General features: G+C 43.4%; 1 protein-coding gene across 10 annotated transcripts in view; it reads right to left on the reverse strand.

The window, feature by feature from the left end:
* DENND2B (DENN domain containing 2B) overlaps nucleotides 1-27678 on the reverse strand; it is a 287171-nt gene that overhangs the window by 3180 nt on the left and 256313 nt on the right. For all 10 annotated transcript variants that reach the window (XM_054025169.1, XM_054025165.1, XM_054025170.1 and 7 more), the window contains 5 exons: nucleotides 10412-10589; nucleotides 8837-8878; nucleotides 5219-5330; nucleotides 3800-4039; nucleotides 84-170 (listed from right to left, as the gene is read on the reverse strand). In XM_054025169.1, the coding sequence (XP_053881144.1) occupies nucleotides 84-170; nucleotides 3800-4039; nucleotides 5219-5330; nucleotides 8837-8878; nucleotides 10412-10589 (659 nt within the window). The remainder of the gene's footprint in view (nucleotides 1-83; nucleotides 171-3799; nucleotides 4040-5218; nucleotides 5331-8836; nucleotides 8879-10411; nucleotides 10590-27678) is intronic.

A 27678-nucleotide genomic window follows, 5' to 3' on the forward strand; every position in this document is an offset into this window, starting at 1 on the left:
ACATTTCAATCTAGGCAGAGCTGTGCTTTGTTAAGATCACTTGTTAAAAACATTTCAGAATTTCTTTAAAAGATTTCCCTTACCAAGACCTCGCAGGAATTTGTTTACTCCACTTTGTTCAGTGTCTGGAAGCTCTTCCAAATACTGTTCAACCCTCTGTTCAAAGAGACCTGTGGGAAGTAGATAAAATAAAGCATTGTTTGGTCTTCTTTCCAAGTGAAAGGGAGGGTGAGGGAAGATGCTATGGAAAAGGGAATCAAAATCTAATGTTTTTATTTGTGTTGCCCACAAAGAAAGCACAGACTTTTCAACAGTTTCTTTCAACAGTCACCTCAGGAGCGTATTATAGATTCTCAACCAGGGGTCCGGGACCCATGGGGGGGGGCACAAGCTGGTTTCAGGGGATCCATCAAGCAGGGCCAGCATTAGACTTGCTGGGGCCCAGGGCAGAAAGATGAAGCCCCGCTGTATGGGGCTACAGCCCGGGGCCCCGAGCCCTGCCACCCGGGGCTGGTGCTGAAGCCTGAGCAACTAAGCTTTGCAGGGCCACCTGTACTGTGAGGCCCCCAGCACCTGCCCTGATTGCTACTACCTAATACTGGCCCTGGCTTTTAAATGCAGAAAAACAGCTGTTGTGGCACAGGTGGGACATAGAGTTTTTATAGCATGGGGGTGGAGGGTGGCTCAGAAAGAAAAAGGTTGAGAAACCCCTGTCCTTTAAGAATTTGTGGCCTTTGCAGAGCTAGATTAATTTCCTTCCCATTTCCTCTCAAGTTCAACTTGCCATCAGTAATGTTATCAGCCACCTTAGGCATTGTGTCAAAGTTTCAGACAGCACGAGCTGCTTTCATGATTCTCCCAGCATCCATCTTGCTGAGAAACAGAAAGCCAGGTCTTCCTTCACACCCAAGACTCCATCTGTCCACCAGGCAGTACAACATGCTAACGAAGAGTCTGTGGCCAGGCCCAAGCATCAACATTTAGCATAATTGCACTCCGTAAACTGGCTAATCTACGCTCGTTGCATCCCTAGATAAAAATAGATATTTATGCACATAACTCTCACAAAACAGATCTGAATGTTTTCCATTTAGCCCCAATCCTAACTGGACACCAAAGTTACATTTACTATGGGGTGGGGGGAGGGGCTGGGTCATTAACTTGCACTGGCCCCTGCTCAACCAGGGCCGCCTCCTACCTGCAGGCAGGCTCCTTGTTGGGCTGCAGGAGCTCCTGTCCCAGTCCTGGAGCAGAGGGAACCCGGGGGTGAGGGGCAAAGGGAAGGGAGTGCAGGTAGCGATGATCCAGCCAGCAATGGGGAGGGAGGGAGAGGAGTGAGAAATGCGGGTGGGGCCTTGGGGGAAAGATATGGAACAGGAGCAGGGCCTTGGGGAAGAGGCAGAGCGGCAGTGGGGTCTTGGGGGTCCAATTACCAGCAATTAGAAAGGTGGAAACCCTAAGCAAAATATCCTAGAAAATAATCTTGGAAAGATAATTAAAACAAGAACTAGAAATGTAGGCACTCCAAATGAAGTTGGATCCATCTCACATTACAATTTCCTGCCCTTTGTGCTTTGCTTGAAACAGTAATTCAATTTACTGCTATAAATACCATTTAACATTTTATTTCCTTCAAAGAAAGCCTACTTGAGTGCTTTCGAAACCACAAAGATTTCTTAGACTGCCTCCAAAACTAATACTTTTTTATGCCTAGGCTCAACCCCTAAAAAACTGCCAGGGCCATTTTAAGATTTAGAATACCTACTTTGTAATTTAACAATCAGAACAGAACTCAGTGGGTTATATCACCCAGCAACCTAATCTTATCACTGATCCTGAACTGACGTAGAGCCTGATCTTGCAAATCCAAGTAAGCACAAGGACAGACTAGCAGGTGCAAAGTGACCTAGGTCGTAACTTTTGAAAAACGCACAAAATAGAGGGGGAATCCAGGAGGTGCTCCAGGCCTTCAGCTCTTGAAGTTAATGGGGTTTGAGGTTGCTCAGTGTATAGCAGCAGGTCCATTTTGTAGAATTTGTCCCAAATAGGGTGACCAGATGTCACGATTTTATAGGGACAGTCCCGATTTTTGGGTCTTTTTCTTATATAGGATCCTATTACCCCCCACCCCCATCCCGATTTTTCACACTTGCTGTCTGGTCACCCTAGTCCCAAAAGGCCTGATTTTGCAATAAGATCTGTGCAGGGGGGCTTTACACAGGCACAGAGGTCTATCCCTGCAGCGCCTATTGCAGGATTAAGGCTGTGGTGAGTAGTTTTTAGACACAGGGAAGTGGAAGGAGAAATAGAGCCAGTGTAATGGGGTCCAAGGATATTTGCAAGAGAAGGGCCTTGGAGCATATATTAGGGGTTTCCCTCCCTGGGCATTTTTAATACTTGCTATTTTGTGTGATCAAGTGGATTCCAAATGCAAACCCCATGCTATTCATAAGTATCTTTAGAGGCAGATTATCTCCTTCTCTTCCTTCCCCCATATTCAATTTTCCACCTCTCCTCCTTGCCCAAATTTCCCCTTTCAATCCATCCATCCCAAATTACCCAGCCAGCTCCCACGTCCTTGCTGCCCCCATTCCAGCTCTCTTCGTTGCCTGTTCAGCCCCCAAATGCCATACCTTAAGGAATCTCCTCTCTCTGACATGAAGCTAGGAAGGCTTCTAGCTGCACAGAGCGCTTGGCAACCCCCCCACGTGGTGCAACATTGCCCTGATGCAGGAGGGGAAGCCCAGCTTGCTCGTGCGTCCCCTTGATATCCTTCCGAAGCTTCTCCGGCTGCCTTCCGGGCCGGGGGAGGTGCAAGGCTGAGATGATAGCAGGGCTCTGGCAGTTGCCAGCAGATGGCACTGCTGTGCAACACTCAGCAGCCTCAGTCCCAGACCGGGCTGGCTGCTGCACAGGCTGCTGCTCAGTGTTCTTTCTGAACATGCACCACAACTAGGAGCACAGTGGCTCTCTAGCAGGTCTGAGAGTTTGATTCATCCGCTAATTACCTGTTTGTCCAGTAGGACTTACACTAAAGTAGTCCCAATTGCCTAGGGAGGGTGTGGAATCTCCGTCACTGGAGGTTTTTAACAACAGGTTAGAATTGTCAGGAAAGGTCTAATAATTATTACATAGTCCTGCCTTGAGTGCAGGGGATTGGGTCAGATGACCTGTTGTGGTCCCTTCCAGTTTACACTTCTGTAGTGCTATATGAGTGAGGGTTTGCAGGAGCAGGACCCTTGCTAGGTAGATTACATTGGTCAGATTTCTTGAACTGTAAGACTCCCCCCTACAGTCTAGCCCTGTAGTCTTTACTCACACAAAACACCTCTCTGACTCACATGAAAGGGATTATAGGACCAGGCCAAATGCTGTCCCTTAAATCATGTCCTGCACTCTTGTTTATTTGCTGATATTTATTTTAACCAATATAACAGTTTTTTCCACATTTTTACTTTGAACCTCATTTGAGGCATCCAAGAGCTGTTCTAGAATCATGAATGAGCTGTATCCTTTACAGTACTTCATGGTGTGGAGCAGTCAACTTTTCCCTTTAATAATTTCATGTACTGAGATGGGAAGTGTCACAAGGATGAGACTCATTCTTTTAAAACCTATCATTTCAGTTTTAATCCAGGGCACACAAAAGAAGAGGGTACTGCGTGTCTGGCAAAGTTAGCAATAGCACTGATGTTTGGCAGTATATAAAGCTGTAATTGCTAAAACCATGTGAAAACATGAAAGTGTATTAATCCCTAAATACAGCCTGCATAGTAGCAAAGGGAATCACAAGCCTTACCTTTTGCCCTGCATTTTCTCAGTTCTCTGTCCTGTATAAACCCAGCAAACATTTGGGATTCCATAAAGACTTCCAGGAAGCGACGGATACTCTTGGAAGCTACAGATTTGCGGAAAGCATCCCTTTGGAAGACACGCTCTCCTTTTTCATTCTGAGTTAAGAACAGGGAATAGTGGCCAACAGTTTCCACGAAGAATCGGATGAAAACTTCTGATACTAATCCATTCAGGGTGTTACACTCTGCAAAAGAAAGCAGCAATATAACACTCAAATCCTCTGAAGAACAGCTGCAGTACAAGGTCCCTGCTTGGTCACTTGCATTGGATTTAATGTTTTCACCTAATATTTCTCCCCCCAAAAGTCTAACTAGAATTATAATAATAATATCTGAAAAAAGATCTGCAACACCTAAAACCACATAAATGCCCTGCCACCCTCCTTCTCTTGGCCCATTAAAATTAATTGGATATGGAAAGCATAAACTGCCCTATAACTAAGCTTCAGAGGAGTAGCCGTGTTAGTCTGTATCAGCAAAAACAACGAGGAGTCCTTGTGGCACCTTAGAGCCTAACAAATTTATTTGGGCATGAGCTTTCATGGGCTATAACCCACTTCATCAGATACATCAGTGGACTCCATGCATCTGATGAAGTGGGTTTTAGCCCACAAAAGCTTATGCCCAAATAAATTTGTTAGGCTCTAAGGTGCCACAAGGACTCCTCGTTGTTATAACTAAGCTTGTCAATCAATATAATAGCAGATCTTCCATATCTCAAAGTCAACAAAAATACAGTTTTCTTTACTGGGTAATCCACACAAGACCCACAGAAGATGCAGAATTAAAAATTAATATTTGAGGCCTTAATCTGAAATGTGTCTCTGCTGTTTGAACTTTACTTCTTCCTGGATAGTTAGCATGCTTCCGAATGATCTTGAGAGTAAAATTTTGAGCTGAGGGTAATAAACCTTTACAAAAAATTGACTGAAAAAGATTTATTGTAGATTCAATTCTTGTATCACTTGTGAATACCTCAGAGATGTTAAAGTGACTTTACATATTTAAAGCAAAGTTTAATAAAAATAAATATAAAATGGATAGACTTGGACTAATGGTATATTAGATTTTTAACATCAAAGTCTCTGAGAAAAGGTTAAAAAACATCTATGGGAGTGTGTACATTGTGGCATTTAAACGATATTTTAAACAGGCGGTTAATATATTACAGTGCTTTGAAAATTATACTACATGCCCTCAATCATCAACTCTAATTCAGAAACATAAATTGATGTTGTAAAATGTAGCTGTGGGGTGAGATGATGAGTTTTCTGAAATTAGGCCCATGTTTCTTTCTCCTGATCCCAGGGACACAATATCACCCACCCACACAGGTAGACAAACTTGTTTCCAGATTATTTTACCATCATCTGAATCACTATCTGAATCCTGATTTATCAGTTCACTTTTTCTCTCTAGAGCCTGCTCCAGAGCAGCTTGCAATTTCCTAGGTAATAGTGTGTCTTCATCATCCATCTAAAGGAGAAAAAAATATATTCTTTAGATTGTTTTCTTCCCTATATGCTCATTTGCAGTCAATGGTTTTTCAGGGCCTAGAATTCAGAAATAAAATATTCTGTGTTTGTTACTTTAATGGCTACATGAATACAATAATGAAACCTTATGTTCCTCTGTTATATATTTCTGAATTTAACTTTATAGTGTTTTTCATGAGACTGAAGTAGGGAAATATAACATGCTATTGGAGTGCAAGGTAAATACATATAGGCCCTTATTCTGCTTGTTACACAACAAACATATTATGAAGGCACTAGACAGGCATGATGGGTTTCCTGAATATACACAAGATGAAGGCCTAGCCACACATACACACAGCTGCTCAGGCTCGGTTCTGGAAGCTTCTTCAATTTTTGATAGTTCCTCTTTTGCTTATTTTCCTGCAAATACTTTTGCTCATTCTCCACACCATATTTAACATTTGCTCCAGAAACAATGAGCTGATGTATGACTCCTAGAGTTGCAAGGAATCTTCAGAGTAATCTTATCTGTTTGCCCAACCTTTACTTTACAGGGTACATCCAATTGATTCAGCGCATTCTCTTTTATCTGTAAATTATCTAGTGCCACCTTACTTTCAGGAAATAGTGATTCTTTATCTTTCTTTTTCCAGGGTTCCTTCTTATTCCACAACTCAGTAAATCATCCACAATATTTTCCTCTCCACCTGTAGACTTCTTCCCCAGCTCACCCTCCTCCCCCACCAATCTTATCACCACTTGTGCTTGTTGTCTTGCTAAAATGATGTTCAATAGATCAGGTTGTCTCTCTAGGGCCTTGATTTGTCTCAGTATTACAGTAGATTCTGCTTAACAGCAGTTCTGATATTAACAACTTCCAGTTAATAGCAATGTTTTGCTGGGAACCAATCCCGACCCATTGACTTTAATGTTAAAGGGTTTCGGATACTGGCAATGGCGTGATGCTTATTAAGAACTTTTTCAGGAAGAAAGGCCCTGGTAACCGGCAGGATAGCGGGAACAAAGGACGCACTGACACATGCCTTCCCTGGCTGCAGCTGTGCAAAGCTGCCTGTGCCTGGGGCCCCATCACCCGAACAGAATGGTGTGGTAATGAGCTGGGGTTCCCGCATCCCTACCCAACAAGGAGTCCCAGTGGGAGGAGAGGCTGTGGGCAGGGCAGCAGGGGGGAGGATTCCAGGGTTTTCCACAGGGAGCAGGGACACTAGGGGCCCATGGAGATGCATGGCATCTCTCCCTGTGCTCTTGGGGCTGTGCCTGCCTTGACACCGGGGGCCTGCAACCCGGGAAGGACACACTGAGACAGGCCCCCAGCATTGGTGCAGGGTAAAGCCTGGAGAGCACAGACAGAGGTACCGTGTAGCCCCACAGGCCTCCAGTGCCCCTTCTCCCAGTTGAAACCCCTGGCACCTGGGCTGCAGCCCCTCTCCCCTGAAGGCAGGTTTGCAAGGCTGCAGCCAGGGAAGGCATGTCCCAGCACTTTGTTCCCTGACTACAGCCTTGTAAACCTGCCTTCCACTTTTTGGCAACTGCTGGATAATGTCAGCTTTCAGCTGAGAGGCTGCTACTAAGCTGGATCCACTTGAAAGCAACAGGAAAGCAACTCTGAAGGTAAGCTCTCTTGCCATCTTCTAGGCATACTATTTATTTCCAGAGGAAACAGAAAAGATTCAGACTTTTCTAATCTAGTTAATTGCACAGTTCCAGTTGGAACTTCTCCAGTGAACCCACAGCTCCATTATGTTTCTTTAAACCACCTGATTAAAGGGGCTGCAAAGTTGCCTATTTTTAGGCTTGAAAGAATTAGATTTTTAAATATAAATAAATATCAATTTGACCATACACACACAAGCCAATGAAAAAATATTTCCATTGATAATAATAGAAATGTACAGATACGCAAAGTAAGAAAAATGCTGCTTGAAAACTTACTTGACTTTGATTTAAGGCTATTAACTTTGTATGTTTTGACATATGTGTGACGCTGCACCCCATATTCTTCACAGTGATATTATGATATGAGTATGACATAATCATAATGTATTTTATGCAAGATACATCACGTGAGATGTCATTGGAAAGATTATGATTTGCTGATTATGATTATCCTATTTGTATGCATGTATCATTTTTGTATCTGTACTTCAAAGGTAATTACACCTGGGAAATGCCCACTAGACAAGATGCTTTCATTCTAGATAGCGGATGGGGGAAGAGCTATTAGAAAGAACAATAGGTCTTAGGAGAAGCTTATCTCGCACCTGGGGAGCCTTCCTGAGGACCCTACAGACAGCCTCTGAGTAATGGGTGCTATGACTCTACGAAGACATGTGAAGTGACCACATGTCTGTAGACTCCATCTTGGAATGTCAGTGTTTTTCCAGAGACTGGTCTGGGAACTAAGCTTTGAAACAAAGGGTTCCTGCCTTATTCAAAAGCTATATAAGGCTGGGAGTGACATCACCTGGGGTTCTTCACTGACTTCCTACCCAGGAAGACTCCTGGAAACATCTGAGGAACAAAGGCTGGACCCAGGCCAAAGGGATTTTTAGCCTGTGAATTGAACACCTGGGGATTCCAAGCTGTAAGCGAGTGCAACTTACTCCTTAAGAATTTGCAGCCTGCCTGTATCATCACCCTGGGTGAGAATCTGCTATTCATATCCAATCTATTTAGTATATTAAGCTTAGTCTGCATTTTTGTTTAGTTGCAAGGTAATCTGCTTTGATCTGTTTGCTATCCCTAATAATCACTTAAAATCTATCTTTTGTAGTTAATAAAATTGTTTTTGCTTTATCTAAACCAGTGCATAGAAATCATAACTCAGGGGCAGAAAGCTGTTGCATATTCCTCTCCACATTGAGGGAGGGGGTGAATTTTATGAGCTTACGCTGTACAGTTCCCTGTGCAGCACAAGACGGTATAATTTTGGATTTATACTCCAGAAGAGGTGCGTGCCTGAGGAGCTGGAAGGTGTCCTAGTTGAAGCCTTCCCATACAGGGGCTGGTCAAACAGCCTGCCTGCATGTAACTGCAGCTGGGTATGTCCCTACCTGTATGTATGCTGGTGAAAGTGCAGGCTGAAGCTTGGAGGGCTTTGCAGCTTGTCACAGCAGTACAGTGTAAGAGAGAGCCCAGGCTGGTGGGTGGGGGTCTCTGTGGTACCCCAGTTCCAGGTGACACCCCGTCACAATATGATGTTGACAATTTGTGTTTTAATGGTTATAGAGCTTTAACTTTTTGCATCTCAATGTCTACTGTCACTGAATAATTATTATCGCCCCCCGCATAGTTTCCCACAACTGTGAAAATTTAAATTGATAAAAATTGAAAAAATGCTTAAAATTCATAATTTTGCACAACTGAAAATGTAAATGGATAAAAATAAAAAAATCCTTAAAAATAAACATCCAAATTATAAAATAATAAAAATTGCTTTCTGCCAAGCCTACCTATTTTAGTTAATTTAAAGCCATACTGTACCTGTCTGATGAATCGATCGGCTCCCAAGTTAACCATCAAAGCCTAAAGAAAAGAAAGATACAGTAAAGATTTATCTTGATGACTGAAGACGTTCTAATGGTGTCTGCTTTTTTACAGATAGAGGGAGAATCTAAATGGTACTTAGCCTGAACAGAAATTAGAATGAGAATCAAACTTCTGTTGTAAGTCTGCAGCATCAAACCATTTGCAGCGTTCTATACAAAACAGGAAGACAGACTCTCTGCCCCTGTAAAGGTCAGAGTCTAAGGGTACGTCTTCACTACCTGCCGTATCGGCGGGTAGCAATCGATTTATCCAGGATCGATATATTGCGTCTCATTAAGATGCGATATATTGATCCCCAAACGCACTCACCGTCAACTCCGGAACTCCACCAGAGCGAGCGGCGGTAGCGCAGTCGACGGGGGAGCCGCGGCCGTCAATCCCGCGCCGTGTGGACCCCAAGTAATTTGATTCAAGATACTTCAACTTCAACTACGCTATTAGCGTAGCTGAAGTTGCGTATCTTGTATCGATCCCCCCGACTAATGTATACCAGCACTAAGTAAGACAGAACACTTCAGACATTTCATACCTCAGATGATGGGCAGATTTCAGAAAAGTTTGCTTTAAAATAATTTTAAAATGTATGGGTGTCATTGTTGTGTTGGTGGATTATCCATGAAGGGGGTCATTTGTGCAGAACTGTATTTCACAAGGGGTTTTGGTGAAACCAGGTGTTGTTCGGTTCAGTAGGGCTGGTTCCAAGCGTTAGGGGGTGGCATGGATGAAGTGTAAATAATTAATAATGAAGGTGCGAGGAGGAGAGGATGCTAAAAAGGTATGCAGGAGGGCAGTTTGGGAAGGGTAGGAGGAAAACAGAGCACAGATTTAGGAAGGGGCATTTGCATGGAGAGCACTTGAAGTGACCACAAGTAAAGGAAATTTGCTGTGGAAGGGGAGAGGAAACCTGTGAAGGGCTCTGGGGAGAGTGAAATGATGATCAGAGTTGTGTGAGGGGGAAGGATTGTGGCAGCAGTATTTTGGATAGAATGTATAAACATAAAGCTAATTTCATTTGCAATATAGCACCAATGAGACCTTGAAAGGACCTTCTTTGCCACAGGGGTTCTATTCTCTATTCAGTGTCTGGCTGTGAGTGTAACTCCCATTAAAATTAGTGAGAGTGGCTGGCACTAAAGTGAATGGTTTTTTAACTGTGCTAATGTCACTTCACTATGTAATTTCACATAAGAAAATGAGACCTTATCCCAATATTGACCTTGTTGTGGCAAGGTTAATGTTCACTTGTCACTGTCAATCACCATACACAGGGGCATTGAGGGAAGATTAGAATCCTTAAAACCTATTTACAGTATTTTAGTTTTTTCCAAGAGGCAATTGAACATGACAGTTAGAAAGAGAAGAAACAAAGGGGCAAGTTAAGGGCTAGAAAAGTAAAAACTTATATCAGAGGCCAGCTTATATTATATACTCAGCTGGTGTACATCAGTTTTACTCCATACAAACCATTTTGGGATTCATTTAACAACCAAGTCCTGGGCTGATTCCTACCTCTTCTACAGGCAGCTCTTTCAGCTTGGGCAGAGAGCTGGACAGCAGTCCAACCAGGAACGGAGTAGGGCAGCAGACAATGTCAATCATGGATGAGGGAAGAACAGGAATGAAAGTGTGCTGCCAGGAGAAGGGGTACAGCAGAGCCACCACAGCATGAGAACAGCTTGAGAGGGTGCTGAGGAGAGAGTAATATGGGCATTTAAAAATTTTATTAAAGATGATGTTAAAAAAAAAGTGAACAGAGTTTGAGCATAGAAGTTTCTGGTTATCAGGGAATAACGTACAGATTATCGAGGGTGCAAAGTTTGGTTTAAGATCGGGTGGCATAAGGAATACATAATCTGCAATATCCCCGATCGGGTGTAAAAGGCTTGTTCTTAGCCCAGAATGCCTGCTTACCTGCTGCTGAAATAGTAGCACAGTGAGAATACAGGTGCTCTCTTCTCACAGGATGGCTTTATAAGCTTCCTAATACTGCTGTGTCAATGCACCTCAGTTCTAATCTGCATCCTCCCTGCTATTCTAGTCCCAGTACCCTTCTGTACTAAACTGTGCGGTAGCTTTGTTAATTCCCACTGTGCCCATGTTCTTCACATCACTCATAGTGGAGGCTGGAAGGTCAGACTTTACTTGGAGAGGGCACCAGACTGGGAATCATGAGACCTGGATTCTATTTTTGGCTCTGCCATTGACTTGCTTTGTGACCTTGGCTAAGTCTCTTTGCCTTTTTGTGCCTCACTTTCGCCATCTGTTAAAGGGGGATAGCAATATTGGCGCTCCTGTGTAAAGTGCTTTGAGGAATATGTATGAAAAGTCCTATAAGAATTAAGTATTGGTCTCCTTCACTGGAAATTCCTTGCTTACTTTGTCCTTTTACTTACTGAACACATCTGGGTTTCACTTTATAGTCAAATGCTTCCTGAACACTAACAATAAAACATCATAATCAAATTAATTTTTATGACTGAGAAAGAAAGAAGGACCCTCGTTTTTAGAGCTGTGACTTTGGCCTGATTTGTGAAGCTTTTTACCCAGCTCAGTCTGACTGAGCTAATTTTCTCAGTGCAAACTTCCACTATAAGAACTATAAATAACTAATAACTGTTGTGCTACTACCACTTGAGAATTCTGGGTAAAGAGTCCTAACTGACTTCACTGCAAGTCCTCTGTTAGACTGTAGGTGGCATCAGACTTCCATTCAGATAATTCTTGCAAGCATTATAAGCAGAAAAACATAGATGATTCTGCACACATGGGAAAATGTATCACCCGGGGACATGGATCAGCATTCATGTCGTGCTCCCTGTCAGTACCTGGCCCAAGCCAGGGAAGCAAATGATCCAACCAGCAAACCATATTCGGTGATGAATCCTGGTCACATGCCACCTGAGGCACATTGCGCATACGCTAAGAAGAATATATCATCTGTTTGCTTAGCTATAGAAATTACACTTTGGAATTTGCCTGAATAATGAACAAAATAAAAAAAAACAACAAAGGGCCGTGTTCATCTTTTACTGGAAATAATCAGTTTTTTTCTTGATATTTACTCTAGATATATCAACTATGGTATGTTTTTATGACCTTGCCTTCACTAGACTGCTACAAGTTTCTTATCAAATGCTGTTTTTTCTAATATTGTTCCACAACATGTGATGGGGCTGCCCTTGACTCCTATCTTGCGCTCTTCAGCATATGCCATAGCAAGCACAATGATGTGTTTCAGGAGAAGAAACTGTGGAGCATGACGCAGGCTCCCAAGCACAATTCTCAATCTCCCTTTAATGCCTCCGTGGTATTTTCAACTGTTACTGATTGGGTCATCATGGAGGAATGACTACCAAAAAAGAGCCACGTTAAGCTAGAAGCAGGAAAACAAACGTTTCTCCAACATTGGGTTCATCATAATCTTTTCTTTCTATAGAATGCCCTTTTGTAACTTTTCCTCTTGCATGCAGGGCTGTGACGTAAATCAGCACCAACATCCTCTCTCGTGTGCTATTCCCACGCCTTGGGAGGCTTTCGCCTTCGAAACATTGTGCTGGATTTTTCTTTCAGAACTTTCACCTGGAGCTAGTTAGTACCATGTAGTGGGAGGTTGTTACGTGGACATGACAGTGATTGCACCCAACAGTGCAGACTTCTTTAAGCTGTAGTATGCTAATGTGGTGCAGCTTGCAGCACTGTCATTGCAAGTGTCAGTGTTTCTATTTTAAGCCAGCGTATGCAAATGTTTTCAGAAGTGTTCAGCACCCATCATTTGAAAATTAGGCCCCTTTAAAATATCTCAAGTAAAGTACCCCAAAACACGTGACATTAAATTTAGGCCTCCAGAATCCTGTACCTAGGCAGAGATATAGCCCCACTTTCATTGGGATTCATATATATATATGTATATATATATATATATATATATATATATATATATATATATATATATATATATATATATATATATACACATACATACACACACATATATACACACACACACACTGAATTGAGACCTTGTTGCTACATTTTTTGCGCTGGTCATATAATAGGCATAAACGATCACATTTCTGAAGGGGGCCTACATGACATTTTTGACTGCAAATGAAGTGATTACATATCTGAGGTAAAATTCAGAGGTGATGGATGTATTGGAGACACCACTCTCCTTTAGTGTGCTTTAATTTACACTTTCTTATGTCTTCCTGTTAGTTGATTCTCCTGCTCTTCCTCTTCAATAATGGGACATGTCCGTCATAGATGAATAAAAATCCCTGTTTTCAACTCAGTTTCTCCAATCATCATCCCCACTCAATCTATACATATTTTCTACTATGGTTAGTGTAAGGTACCATCAAAAATTGTTTCAAATACATTTTCTTTTACTGTGCTGTAAGTGGAGACCAATGGTCACTTTTCTAAACCAAAGCCAATTTCTCTGGGGTAATTTATCTACTCAAATCATTTTCCTATTGTTTTATATACAGACTTTTTTTTGGCCAGGAAAGTTGTCAGCAAAGACTGATATAAACTAGGACAGGAGGCTTGCAGTACTGAAAGGATTATGGTTTCTTTAATATAGACAGAACTATCATCAACATTTCTGACATTATACAATCTATCTCCCATGCACTGTTTAATGGTGAATAATGTGTGTTTCTGGGAATACAGTACTTGCACTAAGATAATATACCGTACTAGTTTTTAGCTATTGAGAAATAATCCACATATTTAATGGACTGGAGTCAATGAAAACAAGAGTATCTAGTACCCAGACAGGATATTAGGATGTCTGCTATCATCAGTGCAGGTACACTAAAATATCTAATCTCAAAATACAGGCCATGAAAAATGACACCATGTAGATTATTTGTCAATTGCTAAAATCCAGTACTTTATCTCAGGGCAAGTACTGTATTCCCAGAAACACACATTACTCACCACTAAACAGTGCTTGGGAGATAAACACATCATATAGTGTTGGAGCCTTGAACCCAATCTGAATCCAATGGGACTGGACTACAAGTGTTGGGTTTAGGTCATGTCTCAAAACAACCTGACATTCTCAGGCTCAGATTGGGTCGCTGATCACCTCTTTCTGCCGAGGAGGTCGGCCTGGCAGCAGCAGCCTACCTCAATCCTGCCAGCGGCCACCACTCACAGCAGTGTGCATGTTGGCAGAGCCTCTCACTCCACAGCACACACAGTGCAACAAGGAAGTGTCAGCCAGCAGGACCAAGGCAAGCAGCCGCTGCCACACTGACATCCACAGGGGACATCCACAGATGAATCACAGGCATGGGTTGTGGGAAGTCCCCACCAGGCTGAGCCCCAAGGGTGAGCAGACAGCACTGACATAGGTTCAGAGGGAATTGCCCAGGAGGGTGAAGGAAAGCAGCTGCCCTTCAGGTGTACAGTGCTGGACTAGGGTAGGGAGCAAAAGGCAAGCCAGGGTGGGAGATCAGGCTGCAGGACTAGGAGTGGGGCTAAAGGGTAATTAGTCCCTATGTCTCCATGGAGGAAACAAAATAAAGAAAATGGAGTCTGGGACGGTGGCTAGTCCCTTGCAACACAAACCGAAGTTGACAGGTCCCAACTACAAGTGTTGGGTTTGGGTCAAGTTGGGTATGAAAACAACCCAACACACTCAGGCTTGGGTCAGATTTGGATTGGCTGTGGTCTAGTTAGGATCAGGTCAGGCTTTACAATTAGGCCCAAGCAGACCGACAGTTGGAAATGCTGAGGCTAGTTTTAGATGCTTGTATTTAAAGACAGTAACCTTTTCAGTGCTGTGAGTCTCCTGCCTCCAGGAAACGCTGAAATCTTTTTGCATATGCCTCCTACTTTAGCTGGAAATATTCCATCAGTGTAGGAAACAACCCCCTCTTTCTCTTTGTAAAAACCCACTTGTGACGTTATTGACATGAACTGTGACCGTATAGATCATTGTTGCAATCAGGGTCTTATGATTGCACCAGGTCTTGTACAGAGGAGGTAAAGTGGGGTGTCTATGGAAAGGTTGTAGTTTGCTGGTTATGATTATGCTATCTGTATATGTGTATCATTTCTGTATTTGAAGTTACAAATTTTGGCTATGTATTTGTATCTCAATGTGTTTGATTTTAAGTAGCCTCAGTGAAGTTTTTGGTCAGCTTCTTGAGAAAGGACTATTCTCAGTAAGTGCCCAATCAAGAAACACTTAACTGACAATGGACTTTGGGAGACGCCAATCCACATCTGAGCTTTCCTGGGAACGATCAAACTAACATGCAAACAATGGCATCGGCCTGCAAAAAGCTGAATCATTCATGGACATGTGACTTGCCCAGGTGGCTACAAACTCCATCTTGTTGCTATGACTTTGCACAGGAGAACAAAGGTGTTTCTGCCTACAAAAGAGAGAATATAAAAGGCCGTGGAAACGCCTCCATTTTGTTTTCAGCTGGCTTAAGAGATGGCTTCTCCACCCCCCAAGAGATACCTCAAAGAAACTGGAACAAAGGACAGTAACTACAGGGGTGTGAGTGATTGCTGGACCCAGACTAGGAAGGAGTCCAGTCTGTGAAAGAAGCTTATTGGAACATCTCTAAGGGTGAGATTTACCTGCATGCAGTTTCTTAATGTATTAGGCTCAGACTTGCGTGTTTTGTTTCATTTTGCTTGGTAACTTACTTTATTCTGCCTGTTATTACTTGGAACCACTTAAATCCTACTTTTTATACTTAATAAAATCACTTTTGTTTATTATTGAACCCAGAGTAAGTCATTAGTACCTGGGGCAGCAAACAGCGGTGCATATCTCTCTATCAGGGTTATAGAGGGCGGACAATTTATGAGTTTACCCTGTATAAGCTTTATACAGAGTAAAACAAATTCATATGGGGTTTGGATCCCATTGGGAGCTGGGTGTCTAGATGCTAGAGACAGGAGCACTTCTTAAGCTGTTTTCAGTTAAGTCTGCAGCTTTGGGGCATGTGGTTCAGACCCTGGGTCTGTGTTGGAGCAGACTGGCATGTCTGGCTCAACAAGGCAGGGTTCTGGAGGCCCGAACTGGCAGAGAAAACAGGCTCAGAGGTAGTCTCAGCACATCAAGTGACAGTCCCAAGGGGGTTTCTGTGATCCAACCCGTCACACCACTATTAAGGAAGTGGAGGTTGTAAAACCTTTTGGAATTGTTTGGGGCATCTTACGATGACCTGTCTCATCCCTATTTACCATTGCCACATGTAGCTCATAATTTCCCAAAGGTCCCTCCCTAAAGACATTCTCCTAGAACTAAGACTGTCCTCCTAGTCAGGCAAATCATTTGCAGATTCCTCTGAACTCTGTAACCTGCTGTTTCATTATCTGTGTTGGCATTTGCAGTGAAAGCGGAGGAAGACGAGGTTATCCCCTCTTCCCCCACTCCACAACTCTCCTAGTGTATAATGATTCTCATAACACAGGGAGAGATTGTTCAGTGAGAGGAATTATTTGCATGGGGAGCCAAAATCCTACCAGTGCTACATTATCCCAATGGGTTGATGCCAGGTGCATATTATGCAGATGCTCCAGACCATGTGCTCAACTGGCACCAATTATCAAAATCTGGTTCTCTGTTTCCTTAGATGGAGAAATGTAGCCAAAATGTAAATTCACAGATACGTATTTCCATTGCCCGTGTTTACTTTTCCACAACTTTTTCATGTTGCTCATTTCTCCCTGCTGATTTAATTATGACATTGTCTCAACATTTACTGAACTCTTTCATCTGTTTTTTTAATACATACACACTCCAACCTACAATTGCTCCATGACCGAGTTACCTTCCTTCCCCACATCCTCCCTCTTCCTCTTGGGAGAGTTTGCTCTGGATTTCTGTTGGAGTTCTGAAGTTCTATCCCTTCCAGTATTTGAATTAGGTAGGTATTCCACACCCATAAGTCTAACCTCAGCCCACAATAGCACTTTTCTTTGATGGCTCCTGCTGTTGTGCCATTAGGGATGAGAAGGACGGAAACACAACATGGGGAAAGGGGAATCATTGATCACTTCTGTTGCAAAATTGCTGGTGTACCCCATAGCTTTGTTCTTATCTAAATACTGCAATGCCATCCTCACTCTTGGACTAGTTCCAAGCCATGGGAGGGAAAAAAGAGAACGGTCCCCTCACCTGCATAAAGGTAATTTAGGCCCATGTTTTCAGAAGTAGTCACTGGATCTGAGGCCTTCTTTTGCTACCGCTTATTTTTGATGTCACATAACCTCCTTTGGACTTTGGCTTTAAGCAGATGATAGGCCTAATGTTTTTGTTTGTTAGAGGAATCATTTTGCCAGTTACAAAATGCATTTCTTTTCTGTTGAATTAATGCTAGGATTTCCTCGTTGTTTTCGTCAAATCAATCTTGGTGCCGATGAGTGGAACATCCTATGGTTTCAGCACATGCACTGTGAATGGTGTTTTTAAGTTGATCCCAGTGTTCTTGAATGTCAATGATGTTGTCAGGCAGGTTATAGAGTTTCTCAGCCAGATGTTGCTGGAACATCTTGCAGCTGGTTTGGTCTTGAAGTGCTTTGACATTGTACTGCTTTCGCTTAGTCTTTGGGTGTTTGTGGTGTGGTGGAACGAGCTGCAGGTACATGACTGATCTTACTAATCGATGGTCTGTCCAACAGTGATCAGTATCTCTCATAGCTTGTGTTACACGGACGTTGGTATAGTCTCAGGCTCTGACTATAACATAGTCGAGGAGGTGCCAGTGTTTGGACCGAGGATGTTCCAAGTGGTCTTAAATTTGTTAGTCTGCCTAAAGATGATATTTGTGGTGAGCAGATAATGCTCCGCACATTTGCTGAGGAGGAGAATACCATTGGGATTTACATTTCCCACCCCTTCTTTGCCTATTGTGCCTCTCCAGAGTTGGGAATTCTGTCCGACTCTGGCATTAAAATCTCCCAGGAGGATGAGTTTGTCGGCCTTAGGTGTGGCTGTGAGGACTGCCTCAAGAGTTCTATAAAACTGCTCCTTATTGTCTTCCTCATCATTGAGTGTTTGGTCATATGTGCTGATGACTGTGGCATATTGGTTGTTGCTAAGCTTGAACCAAAGAGTCATGAGATGCTCATTGATCCCCACGGGAAGCTCCCAAAGCTGACTGGCGATCTTATTTTTGATGGCAAAGCCAATCCTGTGAATGCATCTCTCTTCAGGTGGCTTTCCTTTCCAAAAGAAGATGTAGCCACCTCCATCCTCTTTTAATTGGCCTGGCGGGTCTCACTAAGAGCTACAATGTCAACGCTGAGTTTTGCCAGTTCACTGGCAATTATGGCAATTCTTTCTGGGCATTCACGGCACTGAGAGTTCATAAGGGTACAGACATTCCAGGTGGCGAAATTCATTGTCTTATATCTCTTGTTTTGGCCACGGAGGAGTTCTCACTGGATACAACCATCCAGTCAGAAGAGTATGAGACAGCCTATATTTTGGGCACCTTTTCTAGCCCCCTTCCCATTTGGGGTGAGCAGAGGGGATCCTGAAAAGGCTTGCTCAGTCACAGCCACTGCTGCCAAAATGCACTTCTGGCTCAACCAAGCACAAAATGACCCTCACATGGCTGCTGCCTGTGTGCAGATTTGTGACTAAAGACTCCCAGAGATCACTGCTCCGGTCTTCCCTGCCACTCATCCGTCACCACCTGCGTGTGAAATCTTTTAACGTGGGGAAACCGGTGCACAGGTGGTAACCACACAAAAATTGACAGGAGGAAAACCCTGATCCAGTGGCAAGGAGATCCAAGACAACCAGGGGCCTCCCTCCTGCTGCAGCCCTCATCCGCCTTCACAGCCGCAGAGTACTAGAAGGTCCTCTATATGCGCCCGATCCACCGTTGGGGTCTTTTGACGTTTGGACTGTGGTTAGTCAGGAGTCTCGCCTCAGACCTGCTTGCCAAGGGGGACCCTACCAGGAGTATGAAAGCTCCGGATGAGATAGCTCTGAGGGTCTTTAGCCCACACAAGCCTCTCCACCACGACAAGGTTGCGGTCCATCAGAAAGGGCCAGGCTCAGTACACCACTGTAATAAAAAAGAGTCTTTGCCCCAAAGAGCTTACAATCTTAGAATATGATGAGAGACACCATGTGGACACAACAAAGAAACGGCAAGGCGGACAAGCTATCAGTGAAAAAAATATTAGCATAACAAGCAGCAGTCTCAGCACAAACCAGCTGCCTAGCCATTGTCAGGTATTGCTGGCACCATGGCAGAGGCATTTTAAGGAGGGAATCTGAAAGACCTTTGAATGATTTGAAGCACTGGTGGATAGTAGCAGATAGTGCCATCACTTTCTTTCCTTCACCTTGTGTGAACACTGATCACCTGCATTATGCCTCCCTATTGCCTTGAGACACTGCACTGCAACCATTATCCCTTTGGAAATCATGAATATTCCCCCTTGCTTGACTAGGGGGACTGTTGCTGTATGATGGTGCACTCCCCTTTAGCCCAGATACTGCAGGGCTAACAGCTCAATGGGCCAGGAAAGGAGAAACAGGAATTCAGACCTGGATCTTTCACATAACAGAACACTACCACTAGGGCCAACCCACTGAGTTGCATTTTGGCCAAGATAAAGTCATCACTCTTATTATGATGGGCTACTTTTACCCGTGCAAAAGTATTATAGATACCTTCTCATTCTATTGCTATGGGGTAGCCAAAGGGAGAAATCTGGAACCTTTTCTTTTTGACTCAAACCAGAGAAATTACATGCTTTGCAGATTTTTTACAAGATGAATCCCCATGAAAATATCAAAATAAAATAGTGAGTCATTGTTGCTACAGAGAAAGAACATGGAAATTGAGCAAGCTGATTGAATAACTGTGGCCGTGAGAAAAGGCCTGAAGTTACGGAATGTGCTAATGCATGCATTCAGGAACAACAGTTACATTCAAAGTCACAACATCAGATGCAGAGATTAGGGAGGAAAAGCAAGAGAAGATGATTGCATGATGTTTACAGGAAACTCAGAAGCCGAGGGATGTTTAAAGGATAACATTCCTAACACCGGAGTATAAGAGGTATTAAATAGCTTATGCAGGCAATTAAATATTGAAGGGAAACTTACAACCACCATGACCTTTGAGAATTCATTTACATATCAGACAAACAAAGCTATCAAGTTAACAAGTGGGTAAGGTGACCAGATGTCCCGATTTTTATAGGGACAGTCCTTACATAGACTCCTATTACCCCCCACCCCCTGTCCCAATTTTTCACATTTGCTGTCTGGTCACCCTACAAGTGGGGGGAAGATTTTACTTACAAATTGGGCATGGCCAGGGCTCCAGCTGCACCCTGGTGGGGAAGTGGGAGAGGGGACCTCACTACAGCCCCCCATGCCTGGGGAGAGTGAAGAACCCAAAGGAGCAGATGTGAGGCTGGGGCTGAAAGTGAGGCTGAAGTGAGGAGGGTAAGGGCTGATGGGGCTGTATTGATGGTGGGTTCTGAGCAGATGGGGTGGTACTGGGAAGGTGAACTGAGGGCAGTGTGGGTTGATGAGGCAGAGGGTGGACTGAACTGGGAGGGGGGCTGAACTGAGAGGGGGGTGGATGAGGACAGAACTGACTGGCACCTGGGGGACAGGATTAATTGCTGGGCAGGAGACCGGCAGATGTAGGGGTGAGAGCTCCTGAAGCAAGGCCCAAAAATCACCTTATCCGGTACATGTGGGAGTGGGCAGCACTAATTGTCACATGCACACACCCTGGGACTGGGCAGCGGGGTTTTCAAAAATCAAGAGACTGACCTAAAAAACACAATATCATCTTTTAAAAAAAAGTCATGATTTTGGGGGGTCCGAGACTCATCATTTTTGATCTCTTGAAGTTGGCAATACTGTGCTATAACTTTGCCAAGTTTAACCATCTGGGCTGAAATTCTCCATGCTGGGTTTTTGCCTTTTTCTAAAATATTTTTATTTTTATTTATATATTGAAATTTTGGTCAAAACGTGTCAACTTTTTCCTAGAATGAGATTAAGGAAAAATACATTATTTTGCCACATTAAAAAATGCTGGAAAACTTTCCCCATGCTTTGGAGCACACATTTGAAATTTAGTGGGGGGGGGGAGAGGGGGAGCAGGGGGAGCCTGTGTGTCAGGGCTGTGTTATTTGCTTTCCTTGTGAAAATCTACCAAAATCTGGTTAAATTATAAATCTTTGAAAAATCTCAAATTTGCCCATGCTCAGTAGAGACTTCTTCAATTTTAGCAGCTAAATGCCCTGATGATTCCATCTGTACTGGCTGTGCTACAGGCAGGGCCGGCTTTAGGCCAATTCCACCAATTCCCCTGAATCGGGCCCCGCGCCCAGTGGCAGGGCCGCTGGGGTGGGAGCAAGTGGCCGAGAATCCCTTCCCTGGCTAGAGGCTCCTTTTTAATTTTTACTCACCCGGCAGCGCTCCTCTTCGGCGGCACTTCGGCAGTGGGTCCTTTACTCGCTCTGGGTCTTCGGCAGCATTTCGGCAGCAGGTCCTTCAGTGCTGCCGAAGACCCGGAGCAAGTGAAGGACCCACCGCCGAAGACTAGGAACGCCGTCCAGTGAGTACAAGCCCCACGTGGTTTTTTACGTGTTTTGGGGTTTTTTTTAGTCATCTTTGCCAGGGCCCTGTCACGCTGTTTGAATCGGGCCCTGCACTTCCTAAAGCCAGCCCTGGCTACAGGTAGCAGCTGAGCAGGTCTCCTCTGAAATTGAAGGTCTGAGCTGCTGTATGCCCTGCTATACCAGGTCAGAGTCCAAGTCCAGGTACTTGAACTGAGAGCAAAGAGACTATCTCCTGTGCTCTCAGTGACCCCCCCCCCCCCCCCCCCCCCCGATTGGGCCCTGCTTCAAATACAGAAGAGATAAGAGCCAGATCTGCTGGGGAGACTTGGGAGGTTGGGAGACATGGGGACAAGGAGTCTGTGAGTCACGGAGGGAACTGCTGACCTCTCAGGGAGCGGTCAGAACAGGGATAGGCGGAGAGGTGATATGGCTTTGTATAATGGAGGACAGGTTTCAGAATGGTAGCCCTGTTAGTCTGTATCCCTCTCTTGATATTCACCTCTTCTTGTTAACTGTTGAGAATTGGCCACTTCCACCTTCATTGGATTGGCCTCATTAGCACTGACCCCCCACTTGCTAAGGCAACTCCCATCTTTTCATGTGCTGTATATATATACTGCTTACTGTATTTTTCACTCCATGCAACTGAGGAAGTGGGTTTTAGCCCATAAAAGCTTATGCCCAAATATATTTTTAGTCTCTAAGGTGCCACAAAGACTCCTTGTTCTTGTTTTTTTTATAATGGAGGAGTAACATACAGCAATTTATAATACAGATTGCCAGGTAAATTGTATTTTCCCTTAAATGCAAAATTATAAGGAAGGTAACATTTTCAAAGGATACTTTCAAGGAGCATATATATTCTACGCACTATTTCCCATGCCATTTCACATTACCTCTTTCATCAACATACACTGATTTTTAGCAAGCAGGAGAAATACTGGCAAGTTAAGTTACAGATTACACAGGGCTGAAGCGATACCATTATGGGGCTTCAGAATCAATTACTGCTAATGCCTGATGCCATACAAGTTCTTAATGATATGTGGACCAAGTATACTAAAAGCTCCCAGTTGCCCCACTCAAAATTAGACCCCCACCATACAAGGTGGTGTATAAACACGTAAAAAAAACATAGTTGCAGCCTGGAAGAATTTACAATATAAAAAGACAAGTTTCATACAAAAGGTAGGTAAAAAGAGGATTCTGATCAAAGTATACATTTAAATTTGGACCTTGTTTGTTGTTGTCTGGTCAAAATACAAATTAATTCCTAACGCGGTAATTTGTTCAGCCATGAACAAAAATGCTATTTCTAATGACTACAAAGGAATGGCAGGAATTACAATTAATTCACTTCTGGTTTCCACAAAACTGAAAGCAAGAGAGAGAGGAAGAGTTTCAGAACAAGCAAAACATGGTTTTAATTCAGCAACGTACATACGCTTCTGTTTAAGTCTCATTTACTTCAATGTGCTTAAGTGCTTTGCAGTACAGTGTTAGGATTGCTCACATGCTTAAGTGCTTTGCTGAATTGAGGCCTTAAAGTCCCTTTTCTCCCCTCCGTCTCATTTTTCACTGACTCAACCCCCAAATGGAAACAGAAATACACCACAGGAACAGCCCCTTTAAGAAGCGGCAGTGAAGTTAGGCTCAGCTTTGGATCAGGGCATGTTGGGCCACTGAAGTTTGATACGGAATATTGTTTGTGAGGACGTGCTTTGCTTTTCTGGAAGCTGTTACCTCCTTAACTGAGCTAATGTACAGCCCAGCCCAGAGAGGTTTCTGATGGGTTTTAAAGTCCTCATCCCTGTAAATGGCTGTTTGAAAATTGCCAGCAGAGTATTTACCATTCTGATTTCCCCCCCAGACTCATACTCACCTGTGGCAGGACTCCCTCTAAAGAAGTGCTCAGGCCTGGCTTCTGGAGAGGTAAAGAGAGGGGCCTGTTACTATAGCTAAGCCTATGGGTTTCCCCAAAGCTGGGAAGTTGCCTGCTTCATCTTTTTGTTACGATCAATGAGAAGCGGAGCTACGGTAGCAGGAAGGCATCACCTGAGCTCCACTCGAGGCCCACCCCTTATAGATGTGGAGTTGAAGAAGGGTCCAAGGCAGTTGGAATGGGGATGTGAGTAAACCCCGGTCTCATAGGGGGGATACAGAACATCGCTCTCTAGCCTTACCCACAGCGACCGAGACAAAGAATAATGCTTTCCCCTGCGTTCGTAAGGCTTTGCAGTGTGTGCGCTCCTCACATGATGCTGCGGCCATTGTTGCTGTCATGCTTCCAGTTTGGCTGCTGTCAAGGACAACTCAGAGCACAGGGGGACTTAGGGTTACTGAAAGGCCAGGTGCCATGGCAATGTTTGCAGAACAAAGACTGTAGTTCTGGAAGTCATGGTCTTCTTTTAGAATCTCCAGTTTATTTTCTTTTGCCCTTGTCAGGCTTAATTCCAGTTTTAATGTAAAGCTATCCCTGTAATGTGTTCCTGCCAGGGACGAATGCCCCACTGAGGGGATAGCTACACAGTAACAAACCACGCATGGCAGCAACTTTCAGAGCCTGGGGCAGTTGATTTGGATAAGCCGGGCTCATGCCAAGGGACTAAAAAATAGCAGTGTGGACGGTCCCACTCAGGCTGAAGCCTGGACTTTGAGACCTCTCCCCACACCAGGTTAGAGCCCAGGCTCTAGGCCCAAGAAGGAACATCTAAGGAACTGCTATTTTTAGCCCCATAGCCTGAGCTCTATGAGCCCAATTCAGTTGACCCGGGCTCCGAGACTTGCTCCCGTGTTGTTGGGTTTTTTTCCAGTGTAGACATACCCTTAGAATACAATAAGAACCAAAGATTGTTTGCATGTCAAGAAAGTTTGGATGGCTTTTTATAAAATGCATTGTTTGTTTTTTCCATGCCTCTCCAAGTACAAATGCCAAAGTACCCCATAAGTTTCTATCATGGTACCACGAGCCCACATCCATGGAAGTTTGAACAGTTTAGAATCAGATAAGGTTAGGATGAATTTTGTATCCCTGACTGACCTGAGGCAGAACTTCAGACCTTCAGAGGTTCCTCCATTATTAAGTTTGACTTGCCTCTCACTAGAAAAGTCGATGAAGGTGTTGGGAGAAGTGAGAAGGGGGGATGTGTATGTGTGTGTTGTGGGGAAGGATAAGTGATCTTTGTTCCAAAAATATTCTCTGGACACAGAAACATTCCACAGCGATGTTTCACCTTATGAATTTTTGGTTTCAGAGTAGCAGCCGTGTTAGTCTGTATCCGCAAAAAGAACAGGAGTACTTGTGGCACCTTAGAGACTAACAAATTTATTAGAGCATAAGCTTTTGTGGACTACAGCCCACTTCTATGCATCCGAAGAAGTGGGCTGTAGTCCACGAAAGCTTATGCTCTAATAAATTTGTTAGTCTCTAAGGTGCCACAAGTTCTCCTGTTCTTATGAATTTTATTTGTAAAGCAAACACATAGGTAAGAATATTAATAAAACAAGAGCTGTGAGATGAGGGCTTCTCTGTTTAGACTGAAGTCTGTAACCAAGACGTGATTATCCGCGTGTATTTTCAGGGCATGTGTGCAAATCCGTTTGCTCATATTTTGGGTCAAATTTTCTGCTGGTGTCAATGGGATTTTCTGCCCACAGAGAATTTGGTCCACTATATTTTACTAAAGTATGAGTTCCAAATGTGAAACATGCAGCAAGAGATCTAAGTGTGATCACAGAAAAACACAAAATAAACAAAAAAACAAGAGCCTGGGACTCTTGGTGCTCAGCACTTCTGAAAATGAGGCTCTAACTCACTCAAGTGGAGCATCCAAAATCAGAAGCCGGTTTTCAACATTTTGTCTTTAGTCACTCTCAGAGCTATTGGAAGGACAGCTACGGTAGATCTATGCAGTAGGATAAATATAGCCTTGAAATTAAAAGGAAAGGTCTCCCCCCTCTTTGTTTAACAGCTATGCAGCTGTATCAGACGTATGATGCTAGTTTGGCTTTTGTTAACATGTAAACTAACTACAAAAAATGCCAGAAGCTGGTGAAAGTTCTTCATCCTCAAGATGAGTTGGACGAAACAGAGTATTACTCAGGAGTCTGATATTACCAGGATGGGAAATTCACAAACAAAACAACAGCACTGGGGTGCTCACTACTTGCTAGTCATGCCTTTCAACCTGAGGCTCATTTCTTTGTTTCCACACTAATCTGCCTTACATTAGGCAGCAGCTCCTTTATGCAAAATCTAAGACTGAATTGCAAATTACTTGCCAAGAGTGAAAGTTTGACTCAAGTCCAAGTAGCCCCCTTCATTTGAACACTGACATGATCGCTGCAAGCAAGCTTTGTGACATATCACAGAGCGCAAACAAGACCTTGGTGATAAGGCTGGGCAGTGGGGCACAAACTGAGGAGGAAATGCATATTTTCCACATCACATCAGCCCAATTATCAGCTATTCCTTGCACAAAATTGTTTTAACTATGGTTACAATGTAAAGAACATAACTATACTACTTACCCCTCAAAAAAGTATTTTTCCCATGAAAACAAGCTAACATAAAGCTCATTTTGTAAGGAAATGAGTCACAACTCACAATTTATCTGGTTGGTGTTCTGCAGGCAGAACTTTCAAAATCAAGTTTTCTATGATGCATGGTGAGAAATGCAGCCATCCTAAAATAATCATACAGTTCTCTCTAATTTAGCCTCACCTTTCTAAGTACAGCAGTGGAATGGCTCCTTATTAGCGGTGCCACAGCTTATTCATGGGATGGTTTCCACTGGACCACAAGTGCTTAAAGGTGGTCTATAGAGAGCTCAGACACCAGGTATCACATACTGTCAAAGATTTCCGTGAAACAGTCATTGTTGTAGAAGTCTTGAAGGGAATACCAACAATTGTTTGATTAAGAGATCATTCATGAACCAGTTTCTGGCTTTTCTCACCCACTTTCATTCATGGTGTATTTCACCAGAGCGTTGTGTCAATGAGTATCACATTTGGAACATACCCGCTCAATGGTCCATGTCACTGTGTATGTGAAATCCCCATTGCTGGTGTCTCCTCACATTATTTTGTGGAGCATTGAGTGTCTAATGTCATCATTTGTAAGCTCTGCTCTCAGCACATTCATTTAGCTTAAGCTCACAAAATTCTATTCTATTCCATCTAGGTTCTTATCCCACACTCATCTGTAGTATCTGAGTACATTAAGAAGTCTACCTTGTACTTGGAGTGGAAGGTAGTGAGGTTTTTGATCGTCCATAGTTCATGTGGGACTTTATTCCACAGTCTCAGTCTGGCCCCTGAGCGGTCTCTCCTGCACAGATGAACTTCACTCCTATGGCAGAAAGTTTTGTTGGGCCTGAGAAGCAGAGTTGTTTACCATCCCTGAGCTTTAGGTGATATTTTAGATATCCTGGGCCCTGGTCATTGAGCATTTTGAAGACAATGACTGAGATCTTGAACTTGATTCAGTCTTCAATGGGAAGCCAGCCGAGAGAGCAGAGGACAGGTCTGATGTGCTCAGGGTAGCTTGTGTTGCAAAGGAGATGGGATGCAGTGTGCTGAACTAGTTGGAGTTTCCTAAGGGTTGATCACTTCATGCCCAGGTATACTGCACTGCTGTAGTCCAAACAGGAGGTTGGCAAAGGTGTGCATAACAGAGCCATATCATTGTCTGTCATAATGGGTTGGTGTCTCCTAGGTAGCTGGAGATGATAGAAATGTATGATGTGTTCTCAAAGATTCCTACTTTAAAACATCTGGAATTATTAGATAATTTAAGCAGTTCAGGCACCAGGTACTCTGTAATCACAGAGCTCATTAGGGAACAACATCCAGAAAGAAAGAAGTTCGCTTTTCATTTTAGCTATGTACAAGACTTTCCTTTCGCTTTTTTGATCCAAATACTGAAGAAAAAAAATTCCAGTATTTCTATTTAAAAAATGATTGTGACTTTATAGTACATCCTCCTCCTGAAGATAATTGAAAGCCAAAAACAAAACTTGAAAGCTTAAACACCCAGAGCCTAAAATCTATCAATTTTTCTCTCTCTTGTACCGGCAGACGGGCATTCAGATAAAGTAAGTGTGATGCTGTGTATAAGAAAGAAGAACAGGAGTACTTGTGGCACCTTAGAGACAAGTACTCCTGTTCTTCTTTTTGCGGATACAGAC

The sequence above is a fragment of the Malaclemys terrapin genome, chromosome 4 (assembly GCF_027887155.1).
Source record: "Malaclemys terrapin pileata isolate rMalTer1 chromosome 4, rMalTer1.hap1, whole genome shotgun sequence".
Taxonomy (NCBI): Eukaryota; Metazoa; Chordata; order Testudines; family Emydidae; genus Malaclemys; species Malaclemys terrapin.